We start from the raw sequence: 15,149 nt of genomic DNA, 5'->3' as shown, positions 1-15,149 counted from the left end.
CCCCTTACACTTGTGAGTGAACTACCCATAATGGTTTGGGTGATGGGGAATGCATCAGTAGGAGCAATAGGCAAAAGAAATTTTTATCAACATCTAATATTAATTCAATTGGCTTAATTAAGAGAGCCAACGATATAACAAAAGAAATGATGCTACATGCATTGATGGAATCCCTTGAAATCAGTAGAGAACAAACATAGAATATAGGCAATGCTCCAAAACAGACAATAATAATATTTCACAATTTTAAAATATGTCATTGGACGTCTCAATTTTAAACATGTTAGTAAAAAACTTTGATAGTGAGTAGTGTAGCATCCATATAATCAGAACAATTTTTTTCCTTAATTCTTCCCACAATTATTGGAAAATGAATCTAAAAATAAGATGCAAAAAATATAATTGAGAAAACTTATAGGTTGAGACATGTGTCACACTGTCATTAGGGAAGATTTTGCTCCTCCAATATGGTGCAAAAACAAGTCTTCCAATTGGCATACACTCACCAATCAAGAGATAGAAACAACACAACTTGGTTAACCTAGATATATTTCAACAATGACCACAGGAAAGAGATCACGATCAAATCAACAATAAGAGAATTTTCTAGAAAAAAGAACTTTGTGAGGATAAAGATAGCAATTTAGTTCTTATAAATCTTTATCTCAACATATACATAAATAAATACACACACACACACACACACACACACACACACACACACACACACACATATATATATATATATTCAATTAATTTTAAAACTATCATATAACGGTCACAAAAATGATTAACAACAACGGCTGAAGAAACTGTTTTATAGCAATTAATAAAACTAATAAAATATTTAAATGAATGTTAGAGGAGAGTAGTAAAGTCTTTTGAAATACCACACAAAGTACCAATAGTTGGGTAGGGAGGGAAACAAGTGAAATTATGAAGATTGTTAGTTGGAATGTTAGAGGCTTGAGGGACTTTAAAAAGAGAGGGTAATCAGGGAGGTTTTACTTAGATATGCGCTCCTGATATTGTTTTGATTCAAGAGTATAAGCTTGAGAATGTAGCTTGAGGGGTTGGGGTAGTCAGAGGGATTTGGGAAGGACACTGGAGGGATTAGGCTTTTGTACTTTTTTTGGGGGGGGGGGGGGGTGGTCGCTGGGTTGTATTTCGCTGCTATGGGGCGCTCTACTTCTAGAGTGAATAGTTGTAATTGTCTTAGGCCCAACTTTGGTGAGGTAATCTCCACTTTGACCCACTAGATTCATTGGTTTGTCTTATAAAAGGCGCCTTACGTAGAGCCTAAACAAGCCTTATAAGCCCAAGATTTTCCTAGTACACATGTGATGTGGGACAGTGACATTCTACCCTGTCTAATATCAGACGCCCTTGTTAGAGTGACTTGGGTCCCACATGATAGTATCCCCAAGGTGGATTTGATACCAAATGTAATGATCTTGGGCACAACTCTAGTGAGGTATTGTCTGCTTTGGCGCACTGGCCACAAGTTTGCCCTATAAAAGGCACCTCACTTATTTAAAGCCAAAAACAACCTTGTAAGTTCAATATTTCCTTAGTACACATCCGATGTGGGACTATGACGATAGTCTAGTAGGCTCTCTCTCTCTCTCTCTCTTGGTAGAAGTGAAAGGTAGGGTCAATGGTTGGTGTCGTCGGTGTATGGTCCTTCTAGACCAACCCTTAGGAGTTCCTTTTGGGGCAAACTTTATTATGTGTTCATGCTTTTGTGCTCCTAATTGGATGGTGGGAGGTAATTTTAATGTTGTGAGATTGTCTTGAGAGAAGTGGGGGAGATAGGATTATTGCTACAACACACAATTTTGATATGTTTATTAGGGAGTCTGGTTTGAGAGATCGTCCTCTAGATAATGCTGATTTTGTGTGGTTGGTGGGAGGAGCTAGGGCAGTGGCAATTATGCTTGAAAAATTCTTGTTTTGCACTAGGTGGGAGGATGAGTTTCCTAATTTCTCCCATTTTGTTTTCCCTAGGCACATTTCTGACCACTTTCCTCTCATGATGGAATCAAGGAAGGTTTCTTGTGGCCCATTCTTTTCACTTCTGAAAATATGTGGATGGATCATGATTTGTTCCAGTCCTTGTTGAGGAATTCTTGGAGTGAGGATGAGGAGAGGGGTTGGGAAGGGTTGACTAATGGTTGAAGGTTTCGAACATGACCCTTTGTATGGTGATAAGGTAGCTTGGTTGAAGATACCTTTTGAGGAAGAGGAAGTGAGGTCATGATCTTTGGGATGGAGAGGGATAAAGCTCTAGGGTCGGATGGGTTCAACATGGACTTCTTTCAAGACTGTTGGGAGGTGGTTTTTAATGAATTTTGTGGGAATGGGATTTTAAATGAGAGTATTAATTCCACTTTCATAACTTTGGTGCCGAAGAAGAGTAGATCCATCAGGGCTTTAGACGATAGACCTATTAGTTTAGTTTAGTGTGTATAAAATCATCACTAAAGTTTTAGCTAATAGGTTGAGTGCAGTGCTTGATAGGACTATCTCTAAAGCTTTGAGTGCATTTGTAGGGGCTAGACAAATTGTGCATGCCATTTTGGTTGCTAATGAGGTTGTTGAGGATATTCTAAGGAAGAAGGGGCTCATTTTTAAGTTAGATTTTGAGAAAGCATATGATAGAGTGAGTTGGAATTTCTTGGATAAGATTTTTGTGAGAAAGGGGTTTGGAGAGAGATGGCATGGATGGATAAGAGGCTGGTTGGATGAAGGAAGATACTTGGTTTTAGTGAATGGTGAGCCTAAATCTTGGTTTAAGGCTACAAGAGGGTATAGGCAAGGTTACCCTCTCTCCCTATTTTTGTTTGTTTTATGGCTGCTATTCTGAGTAGTATGGTGGATAGAGCCATGGATAGAGATTTAGTGAAAGGGTTGGAGGTGGAGAGGGGGTGATGGTTTCACACCTTTAGTTTGCTGATGATGCTATCTTCTTTTTAGAGGACCATAGACTCTCCTTTTTGAATATTTTGAGTCTTCTCCATATTTTTAAGAATGTTTTTGGGCTTAATATTAATATGGGGAAAAGCAGTATTGCGGCTATTAATGTGCCTGATGAGAGTGTTAGGAGGTGGGGTGTAATGCTTTTGATTGGCCGCTGTCCTTCCTTTTTTTTGGGGGGGGGGGGGGGGGGTTACCTAGATCTGTTAGATTTTGCGATCTTGTTGTGAAAAAGTTTCTAAGCGATTAGATGGGTGGAAGGGTGCTTTTTTCTCTTGGTGGTAGAATTACTCTTATTCAGGCTTGTCTTCTAGTATCCCATTATACTTTCTATTTTTAAGATTCCATTTGGGGGTTGCTAGCAAGATTGAGAAAATAATGAGGGATTCCTTTTTGTCAGGGATAGGGGGCTTTAGGGATCATTTGGTAAGCTGAGAAGTGGTGTGCATATCTAAATGGAAGGGTGGTTTGGGTCTTGGTAATTTGGTGTCTGAAAAAAAAGTGCTCTTGGGTAAATGGCTTTGGCAGTTTCCACTAGAGAATTCTTCCCATGGCATAAAATCGTAAAGAGTAAGTGTGAATTAGACGTGAATAGTGGGATACTAATTTGGGATTTAGATATTCTTCAGAGAGTCCATGGAAAGCTATCTCTTAGATTTATCCACTTTTCATTCTCCATACTAAATTCCTGTCAGGTAGGGATTGTAATATCTGCTTTTGTTAAGATTTGCGGTTGGGGAATGTAGTTTTATCCACCTACTGTCTGCCTCCTTTGCTTAAGCTTAGGGAAGGATGGCTTCATTTCTTCTTTTGTTGTTGATCCCGGTGTTCCTTTATCCTCTTAGGTTTTCATTTTTGAAGGTCATTGAATGATAAGGAGATGGTAGAGTTACCCTCATTTTTAGTCTTGTTGAATGACTGTCGGTTTTCTTTGGAGGATGATAGTTGGTCTTGGTCTTTGGATTCTTTGGGGGTTTATTCTTGCAAATCTTTTTGTGGATTTCTGACTAGATCTAATTCTTTTTTCCTCTCTATAAGTCCATATGAAGGCCAAAGTCACCTCTAAAATCAAGGCTTTTATTTGGTTGGTTATGCTTGATAGAATTAATACCAATAACTTGTTGCCGATCAGGAGACCTTTGAAGGCTTTCTCTCCAGAAGTTTGTGTACTTTGTTTTAACTGTTCAGAATCTGCATCACATCGTTTTATACATTGTGATTTTTCTTGGAGGGTATGGAGTAAGTTATTTGGTCTTTTAGGCAAATGTCCGGTGTGTTCAGAGGCAGTGGAGGACATTTTGGCAGTTTCTTGCCAGTTTTGGCAGGAAAAGAGGAAGGGCTGCCCTCTGGAATTGTGCTTTCTTTGCAGTACTTTGGGGGCTGTGGATGGAGCACAGTATGTGCATATTTTCAGTGAAGAAGTCGCATTTGTTATGTTTGGGAGAAGATTCATTATTTGGCTTCTCTTTGGTGTGTGTGGGTCATGGGAATTTTAAGGGGGGTGAGCTTTTCAGGTATTGAGTGTGATTAGCGTTATTTGCTGGATTGTTAGATTGTGCTGGTTTTATTTGTTCTTTTTGCTTTTTGGCTTTTTCTCTGTTTTTTGTCTGGATTTTTCCGGAATGCTAAGGAGATGTCTTATTCTCCTAGTTGCACATTCTTAATTTTTAATAAAATTCTTCTTTTTCTGCCAATTTTTTTTTTTTTAATTTAGTTTCAGAAGTTTGAAGGCTATTCATATCCTTCTTGTAATAATCTTTTGTTTGAAAACAAAAAAGGTAAATTAAGAGAGAAATTTCAATTTGGGTTTTGAATCTCAAAATTGAATTTCAAGGAAATTTCGTTATATACTAAAGAAATTTCAACAATTTCATGGAAATTTAAGACCATGAGTAGAGCTTTTTCGTAATTTTTTTTCCTGGTGTTTTTATTTTGTTTTTTCTTTTGTTTTGGGAGGATATCTTATCAAAAGAAGGTTACATGGTGTATATTGTTTGTAGTTGATATTGTTTTAATTGATGAAACTAGGGACGGAGTAGAGGCTGAGTTAGAATTATGGAGAGAAGTTTTAGAATCTAGAGGCTTTAGGATAAGTAGAAATAAGACAGAATATATGAAATGTAATTTTAGTAATGATAGGAGGAATATTGGAGACAAAGTTAAACTTGATGATGAAGAAATAAATAGTACTTGTAGATTTCGATGCCTAGGATCTATTATGCAAGCTGAAGGAGAAATTGAAGATGATGTAATGTATAGAGTTAAAGCAGGTTAGGTAAAATGGAGAAGTGCTTCAAGTGTGCTTTGTGATCGTAGAATACCCTTAAAATTAAAAGGGAAGTTTTATAGGATAGCTATAAGATGAGCTATGCTATATGGATCAGAATATTGGGCGACGAAGAAACTGAATATCTAAAAAGTAAAAGTTGCTGAGATGAGAATGCTTGGACAGATGAGTGGTATAACATTGAAACATAAATTAAGGAATGAACATATTCGCGGTAAGTTAGGTGTAGCTCCTATAGAAGATAAGATAAGGGAGTGACGACTCAGATGGTATGGACACTTGCAACGTAGGCCACATAGTGCACCATTGAGGAAGAGTGAGTTAGTTACTGTTTTTTGGGGGGGGGGGGGGGAGTAGAATGGGTAGGGATAGACCTAAAATAACTTGGGAGGAGATATTGAGTCCTTCTAATATCCCTGAATCTATCAAAAGAAATGGTCTTTGATTGCATAAATTGGCGGAAGGATTCATATAACCAACCCCGCCTAGTGGGACTTAAGGCTTAATTTTTTTTTTGTTGTTGTTGTTTGGGAGGATATCTTGTCATATCCTCCCTGTTTTCCTTCTTTTTTCTTGTTGTACTCTTTTTCTTTCTCTCTAATAAATTTCTTTATTATAAAGAAGTAACCCAACCCCCATGTATGATCTTTCCCTCAAATACTTTCAATTCAATAGGGGGCGATCGGAGTGTCACCGAAGTGATGAAGTATATCCATGAAGAACTCAGTATAGTGCAATGCATAACTGATGATGTTCATGAGCAAAAGGTAACATATGACATTTCTTAGGTCTTGTGGGATCGCAACCCAAGTTTGTACTAGTTCAATCCTAGAGTCTTAGCGGAGTTACCTTCTTTCATTGATGTATATCTCCTGTACTTCATGCTGCCTCCATCTCACCCTTCAGTTCCCTGTTTGGGCACTCTGAATTCTGGTTCTGAGATATCTGCATTTGTCATTCAGGATGTCCTCATAATCAGCTGGGCAATAATAGAGGTTCCTCGGTGGTCAGGGAAATCATGGTGGTAGAGATGGGTGAGGTAGAGGTACATGCAAGTGTATCCATTGTGGACAGGGTAGTCATACAGTTGAACAATATTGGGATCTCCATGACAAGCCCCTATGCAATGCAAATGCTGCCACGACAGATTCCATCCTTACTGGTTTAGTTGTTGGAGAGCAGCACAGTATATCTGTATTAGAATAAGAGTATTCTAAGTTCTTGTGTCACGGCTAGCATTTCTTCCTCTTCCATCTCTTGCCTATGTAGGTAACCTATGGCTTGTTTGTCATCCAGTACCTCTTCCTCTAGACCTTGGGTCCTAGATTCCTCGGCCACTAACCATATGATAGGTACAGGTATAACCAATGTCTTACCTTGTTTTAGTCTTGACAGTGGGTCTGGTACTATAGTTAATAGTTAGGGAAAGTAAACCCTACTTCTTCCATCTATCCTCTTCTATTCTGTATATTCCTAATTCCCCTTTAATATTATGTATGTGAGCAAGGTTACAAAAACAATGAATTGTTCCATATTCTGCTTTCCTAATTATGTTGTTATTCATGATTTGAAGACAAGGAAGACAATTGGTGGCGGACATTAGGCTGGTGGACCTATTTCTAGTTGCTATCACGTTTTACTACCTACAGTACCATAGACACACCACTTCAAATCAATGTTGTCTCGGTAATCTCTCCTTGGACAAGTTAAAGCACTTGGTACTAGATTTGAGTTTGCATCTGCTTTAGAGTGCTAATCTTGTGAGTTGGGAAAGCTTCATGATGTTCCATTTGCCTCTCAAGTCAATAGGCACGCCCTAGGGTCCAAATCTTGTCCTTTCACAATTTTTTAACATTTGTGGATGACTACTCAAGGATTACTTGGCTTTATCTAATGAAAAAAAGTTTACGGGTTATTCAGTATCTTTTGTGCTTTCTATTCTAAAATCAAAATTCATTTTAATTTGCCTACCGAAATACTTCACAGTGACAATGTTAAAGAATACTCGAGCACCCATTTCACTAACATGACTACCTCAAGAATGTCACGCTAGTTGTCTTGCGCCCTCACCAAACAATAAAATGGAGTTGCAAAGAGGAAAATGTACATAGTCTTGAAGTTTCTTGGACTTTGTTGTATTTGATTAATGCCTCCAAAGTGTTTTGGAATGATGCTGCTCCTATTGCTTGATCCTGTATCAATGGAATGTCATCCTCAATCAATGGTGGTAAAATACTTTTCTCTATTCTATTCCTTAATGCTCCATTTTCTCATACCTCCTTGTATATTTGGTTGAATGTCTTTTGTCCACTAGTTAACTCCTGGTGTGGAAAGGTTGGATCCCAGTACTTACATTATCATTCCTTCTCCCCTCATGGATATGTGGGTACTCTATTGATGCACTCATGGATATGTGGGTGACTTGTTGGCTGGTTTGGACGATGGTGGTGACACTTTGGGAAGTTAGATTATCTCACAATAACCTCTACCCTCTGTTGATGCACTCATGGATATATGTGGATGACTTGTTGGTTGACTTGGACAATAGCAGAAACTTGTTGGGCGTTAGATTGTCTTTTTTTTCTCTTTTATTTTTATTTTTTTTAAGGAGGGGTGCAACACGAGGACTTCTCAGGAGGTTACCCATCCTAGTACTACTCTCACAATCACTCTACCATGCATATGCTTTGTGTTGGGTGTTGTCCATGAGTTGCTTGATTCTCCCAAAATGAGTTACTGAGAAGCTGTCATCCATATCTTGTGGCGCCTCAAATTTGCATCTAGGAGAGGCATATTTTATCAAGATCAGGGTTATAATTGTGTATAAGGACACACTTGCAGATTTGTTGGGTCTACCTTTTACTAAAGATCCATGACAGGGTACTGTGTATTTGTTGGTGGTCGTGTCTTAAAACAATAAGTAGACTGGTTGTTTGGTCTAGTGCAAAATATGAGTATAGAGCCATGGCTTATACTAGTGAATGTTGGAAAAACTTGGTCTCCCACATAACAACCTATTGAATTGATGTGTGATAATCAAGCTGCTGTTCATATTGCCTGCAATCTAGTTTTTCATGAGAGGACCAAACAGGTTGAGGTTGATTGTCTTATTGTTCTCCCGAAATGTATTCTGAAACTCGTTGCAACGACTCGTGAAATCTGACAACCAACTGGCCAATTTGTTCACTAAATCCTTTGGGTGCCATTTGCTCAGTTAAATTCATTTGAAACAAGCTAGAAGCATAAGACATTTATGCTCTAGCTTTAGGAAGACTGTTAATGGTGACCTTGTATTATTCCTGTATGTTAGTGAGGGACAATTGTTATTTTGATGCAAATGAGCTATATTATAAAGAGAGAGAGACCTATCATTTTGTTAGGTTCTCCGGTTACTACAATAGTACAGTAGTTTAATGAAGTTAAGACTGAATTATTCCAAGGATAGGGATGGCAATTTATGCATTTCCATCAAGGTGACACAAAGGACATGTTGGAATAGCATTATTGCTTTCCACTTATTTTCCTAGTCATGTGTTCATTTTTTCCTTTTTTAATTTCTCAAGTGGTCTAAATGAAATTTATTCCTGGTTTACTCTCTCCTAGATTTCTTACCCCAGTGTTTCAGCTTTCAATGTAATTATACCATGTATTCAACTTGTTTTAGCAATCTGAATAAATAATTTTGAGCCTTGTGTTTTTAAGCATCTTTTTCCTATTTATATTTGCTGCTAATTTAGAACCATGCTTATATATATATATATATAATTCATTTTCATTTTTTCCCCTTAACTATGAGTATGTTGAATTGAAAACTACTTCCAGGTTTTGGCTTTGTTGGCTGGAGTATTATTGGAAAAACAAGTGATAGTAGTTTGCCCAAATCTGGTATGATGTTGTTCTGTGATATATTATGTCAACCTAAATTCTTGTTTGTTATTTTTAATGTTCTTCATGTCTTCATTCATAATTTTGAAAATAATGGTGACTAAGATAGAATTGTTACATATTGGTAGTTTTTTTAATACAAATTTTTTCCCGTATGCAGGGTGTTTTATCAGCATCAGTGTTATCTCTTATTCCTATGATTCGTCCTTTTGAATGGCAATGTTTATATCTCCCTGTAAGTGCGATGGCATTTTGCAACCAATACTTTCCATGAAATTATAGCATGAATGAAAAATTTTGTTTCACTAAGCCCTTGACATTAGTTTGATATGCCTTCGATTATACTGGTTAAATCTAAGGGCTTATTTGGGATCATTGGCAGTATTCCTGCTTTTAGAAACAAGAAATTTGCTGCAGATCCCATGTTATTTTATTTTATTTTTACTTTTTGAAATTGTAACATGTTTTGTTTTTCATTTGATTTGTTTTGATTATATGCAGTGGCATTCAGCCACTGACAGTTTTTATTTGAGATATTGGAACTGTTACACTGGCATTTTAAATATAACGGTCGTGGATGATTTTTCTTGGGCCCCATTAATTATTTCTTCCTACTTGCTTGAAATATTATCAAGCGAAAGGGCCTTTTGGGATCATTCCTAGGCAGATTTCCTTATTCTAGTTGTTGTAAACCTGAGAGATCCAACTTGTCAGTTAGGACAGGAAAATAGAGGAAGAGACAGGTGATGCCGTGCAGCAGGGAGTTGAAGGGGGGAAGAGAGGAGAGGGGAGGAAGAGGAAGGGAGGAGAGGTTGCATGTTAGGGGAAGAAAAGAGGTACACAAAGAGCTAAAGCATGAATCCATTTAAGAGCTAAAGCATTTCCTAGGGCCTGGTTTGACATCAGCATGCTAGCTTCTGCATTTAGGAATATACAATGCTAGTCATTAGGTGTTCTTTTTTCAGGAAGAAAAGAAACTGCTATGATGCTTCAGTCTATGTTGATGATATCATCATCATGGGCAATGACTCTAAAGGAATTGCAGATGTTTAGTTTTGGCTTCAAAAGCAATTCCAAATCAAAGACCTGGGCATCCTTTGTTTTTTTCTCATTTTTGAGGTTGTCAAATGTAGCAAAGCTTGTTGCCATGGAAACATACTATAGACTTACCAGATGAGACTGGTATGTTGGAGCTAACTAGTTGATACCCACATGGATCCAAATATGATCTTATCCAGGGATTATGAACTATGTTTTAAAGACGAGTCATTATAGATTGGACTTGTCCTTGCTGTGAGGGTGATTAGTTGGTTTATGAAGAATCCTTAGCAGACGCACACAAACTAGATCCACAAGTGATGATTTAAGCATATTTGCTAAGATTAGACTACTTAAACTACTAAGAGTTATATTTATACAGTTTGCAACATTGTTCTCCTAATCTCTTTGTTCAACCTATATTTTCATTATTATGGGCAATTTCTTCGAACAACTTAAGGGTTATTAAATCCTCACTCACTATATCATTTCAAGTTATTTTAGGCCTACCCTTGCCCCTACCTCTTCTATTGCCCCTAACAATAACTAGATCACTCCTCACTCATGCACTATTTGGCCTACATTGCAGCTACACAAACCATCTAAATCGTCCCTCCATTATCTTATCTTCTACAAGTGCATGCCTAACCTATTGTGAATATGTTCATTCCTTTATTTTTTAATGTTGCACCTCTCATCAATTGATGCAATGTTTGAGGCACTTAAAATTTGTAACATATCTTTATAGTAGTGATAGTGAAATGCTTCAGAGGAAAATATTTGTAGTACTGCCTAACACAAATGATCATTATCCCAATCTTTTTGGTGGGATATGATGTTGGCCTCATCAATGATCAGCAACGTCAAATTCTTGTAAATGTCAAATAGTCCAAGAGAGCTAACGGAGTAAATCTTTTGCTTAAAATTAAATTTATCATATTTGATACTTCTGATTAGGTGTTGCTTTGTATGTGGTAACATTGAGGTAGAGTGTATTTTGAAATTAATGCCAAGGCAGATTTTAACATCACCTGCCATGTAATGCATCTTTAAGTATGTATATTTGCATTGCACATGTCTCAATTAGCATTTGTTTGTCATATGACAATAGTTTTTCTTGTATTTGTTAGATACGTGCAACTTCATGTTGAAACTAAGCTCTGCCATGTGCTGATTCACGATACCTCAATATAATTGTAATTATATAGGTTGTTTTCTCTGCACAAATGTATGTGGAGCACATTCCAAAGACACACAATGCAACAAGAAACGTAGAAACATTACTAAACACAACAGAATAGGGAATGTTTTCTCTTAGGACGCTAGAAAGTATCCTATTAATTAAAATACGGGTTGTAAGGGCAACATTAGTTTAGAGGGCTTTTGAACATGCATATGAAAAAGCAAGGACTATGGTATAACAAGCAAATGCCTTTCTTTTTTTTTTTCCCTTCCATCAACTCCTTTCTGTTGAGGAGTATGAACACAAGCAGTCATGTGAATAATTTGAATATCTAAATATAAGATCTTAATCTGATTTTGAATAAATTTAAGAGCATATGTTTTTTTATAGAAATTTAAGAGCATATTTGACCGAGAAACTTCAATATGAATGCCAAATTGATTCTTTATTTCACTATAAAATTGGACATCTAACAAGTTGGTTTTTGACCCTACATGGACCCCAAATATTTGAATCAAGATAAATTAGGGACTCTCCATGAGACTCAATCCTAGGATTTTAGGAAAGTGACATGCTTGGCACTCTAGACTAGAAACAACCTTAAAAAACTGGAAAAACCTGCTGCAACTTCACAATAGATGGATATTCGAGTCAAGCACTCCACTGATTTAAGAAAAAGCAATGAGAGGAGAATGAAAATGCCGTACCAGAGAAACTGGAATTACCACCACCTCCATCAAAGTAATTTAGGATGCACTAGATGCTCTTCTCAAGCTTTCCACCTATCTTTGTTTGGGCGTGTGGATGACACAATGAAAAGGATAGACGGTCACTGAACAATTTAAAAGAATGTCAAATAGCTTATAGCTGACAAATTCAAAGGGATTGTTCTCTTTTTAAAGTTAGAATCTAGAGAGAGAAGCACATATGCAAAAAAATGGGGGCTAAAGATTACTATATCAGATGATAATGGGGAGGTGCGAAGTGGGGTGACTATTACCCAATGGATGATGGTATGAGGTGTTTTAGCTAATAATTAGGGATGTATGATTGATTAGGAAAGAACACGATTAGTGTCTTAAGGAAGAATGACGTGTCTAGGAATGCTAAGCAGGTGGTATTTGAGCTGACCTATAAATATTAGGGGTTTAGGCTCCCTTGAACAGACCCCAAATTGAGCCTATTTGGTCAATTCTCTCTAATTCATTTTCATTCCAATATCCGTGACTGATTAATATTCCTGCGACGAATTCCATAATTGATTTCCCTGTTATGCATCCCCTGTACCACGTACTTTTCCTTTGACTATGGCTTGATTAAATTCCTATTAATCTCGAGATTAGTTGAGCAAGATGATAATAAGTATGGGCCTAGAAATGAGTGTCATGTAGGTTAAGTGTAAAAGCAGTCCCCACTGTGTGACAAATTTTTCCCTTTGACTAGGGCTTGATCAAAATCCTATTTATCTCAACTATCAGTAAATGAGTGTCATGTAGTTTAAGTGTAAAAGCAGTCCCCACTGTGCGACAAATTTTCCCTTTAACTAGGGCATGATCAAAATCCTATTTTTCTCAACTATCATTTGAGTGAGATGATAATATGTATGGACACAGAAAGGAGTATCATGTAGGTTAAGTGTAAAAGCTGTCCCACTTCAATTGTGATTAATGGTTAATTACAATTAAAATAGTTAAGATCATTTTGATTCTCTTCTCAAACTAGCCACTTTTTTTTAGAAGGTGGAGAGGAAATATTATAGTTCAAAAGGGATACAACTGTTGCACAAACAGAAACTTACACGACTAACAGAAACTAGCAAACTTCTCAATCTCAGTTACACAACCTCGTACATCAACGATAATTCCTTGCAAAAACTGAAGCAGGATCCAAAGGAGTGTTGTAAAAACCCATTGAGTTACTGGCTTTCCAAATATGGTATATACGAGCAGCCCATGTGAGCTTACTTACTGTAGCATAGGGATTTTTACCCAAACAGGACAGCTTATGCATCTCTTCATCCCAGCTAGAAAAATTAGGCATCTTCAGACTAGATATAGCTCTCTGGTTAATAGTTCTTGTGCAATTACGGTCAAAGAACAAATGATTCTTGCACGCCATGGTTTGATGACAAAAAAGGCATAAGAGGACTGAAGTTTCCCCCAATTAACAATCTGTCTGGACTCTCCGGAGTCTTTACTGTGTTTCAGGTTGGTAGCCAAGAAATAATCATGTTTAGGCATATTCTCCTTGGACCAGATAGCTGAAAACCAGATAACTACAGGAGTTTTTTCTTCCGTATTAAGTCCCAGGTAGAGTATAGACTGAAGGAACCCAAAGGAAAGAGATTGCAGGAGTCAGATAAAAGTTCAAGGTGGAGCTGATTTCTGCAATTTGTCTTGATTGTCTTATTCACATCCAAGCTCCCTCCTTGTTTATACTTGAAACTTTTGCATTCAAAGGGAGAACAAAGTCTCTTACAATACTTGGAACATATCTCTTCATGTGAGAACCAAATGGGTGTCAATTATTAAAGTATAGGGAGGTGGAACTGCCGTTCCTGATAATATTTCTAAAGCTGGCAGAAACTGAATTTTTGATGTTAAGTTTCCTTTTCCGGGTGCACGTGCAGTTTGGAAGTGGCTTAATAGCCTATATACTCCTACCTTCAGCCTGTAAGAATAGATTTACTAAATCCAACTCATACTCAAACTAGCCACTAGTAAGATTAGGAACTTGCTATTTTGGAACAACTTAAGCCCTAATTGGTTTCTTCATATGAAATTCCTTCTATGTAGACGTTTATAATTTTGGTCTAATATTCTAAGAGTTCAATACAGTTTAGTCCTACTTCGGGTTTAATTAAGAATTCCTTCCTGGGTTGTCAACTAGCTCATTAGTTAGTTGCTTAGAAAATTTCTAGTTTAGAGAAATTTGGATCATAGTATATTTGTATGTTGCATAGGCTTTTAGAAAGTTTAAGCTTATGTAGTAACTTTCTAAGAATCTACATAAGTATTTCTGTTGATGGCGGCATCCTATCTGCTCAAGGAAAGGTGTCCAACTCAATGGTTACTCATTGGCCACGTTTGCTACATAATATGAATCGGTTTTCTGAAGACCAAAATGAGATTAGAGTTTGACAACTGAAATTTGGATGTTTTAATTGATTATTCAAAGCATGGTTGCCTAATATGCTTTCTTCTCCTCCTCTTTATTTGTCTTATTCTTCTCTCTCTCTCTCTCTCTCTCTCTCTCTCCGTCCCTCCCCCACTGTTCCATACTTCCTCTAATCTTAACCTTTCTTTGTTGTGTTGAAGACTATTTGACCCTTATAACTCCCAACTCTTTTTAGTACTAATTTAACCCTAAAAGCAATTCTTTCCATCCCTAGTCATGCTACTTGACATTGAAATTCGATATTAGTTGCTCTCAGAAAAATTCTGCAACAGTTATATATATGTATATTTAATTAACTTCAAAACCTCGCCCAGTTACCTCCCACCTGTCTGGACCAAGGATTTTGTTTAGGGAAAAGAAAGGAAGAAAATAAGAAGGAAATTCATTTCCCATTTTATTCTCTCTATATCAAATTCTATTAAAAATAAAAAATTGATCTAATATGATTAAAAATTCAGAAAAATCAGATGTTAATAATGTGTAAAATCAATTTTTTTTTTTCATTATGTAGCATATTTTTCATTTTCTTTCTCACTTTCCTTGAAAACCAAGTATCATGGGAAAGTGGAATCCTTCGTATTGCTTTTCCTTTCCCCTATATTT

At 36.9% G+C, this 15,149-nt stretch overlaps 1 protein-coding gene across 3 annotated transcripts in view; it reads left to right on the top strand.

Moving 5' to 3' along the window:
* Nucleotides 1–15,149, top strand: part of LOC131155149 (uncharacterized) — a 127,268-nt gene that overhangs the window by 72,301 nt on the left and 39,818 nt on the right. For all 3 annotated transcript variants that reach the window (XR_009136753.1, XR_009136754.1, XM_058108087.1), the window contains exons 12-13: nt 9,086–9,148; nt 9,309–9,383. Coding sequence is in view for 1 of the 3 variants with exons in the window: in XM_058108087.1 (XP_057964070.1) it covers nt 9,086–9,148; nt 9,309–9,383 (138 nt within the window). In the remaining 2 variants the exon portion in view is untranslated. The remainder of the gene's footprint in view (nt 1–9,085; nt 9,149–9,308; nt 9,384–15,149) is intronic.

This window comes from Malania oleifera, chromosome 5 (assembly GCF_029873635.1).
Source record: "Malania oleifera isolate guangnan ecotype guangnan chromosome 5, ASM2987363v1, whole genome shotgun sequence".
NCBI classification, from domain to species: domain Eukaryota; kingdom Viridiplantae; phylum Streptophyta; class Magnoliopsida; order Santalales; family Ximeniaceae; genus Malania; species Malania oleifera.
This window is presented reverse-complemented; position numbering and strand designations above follow the sequence as displayed.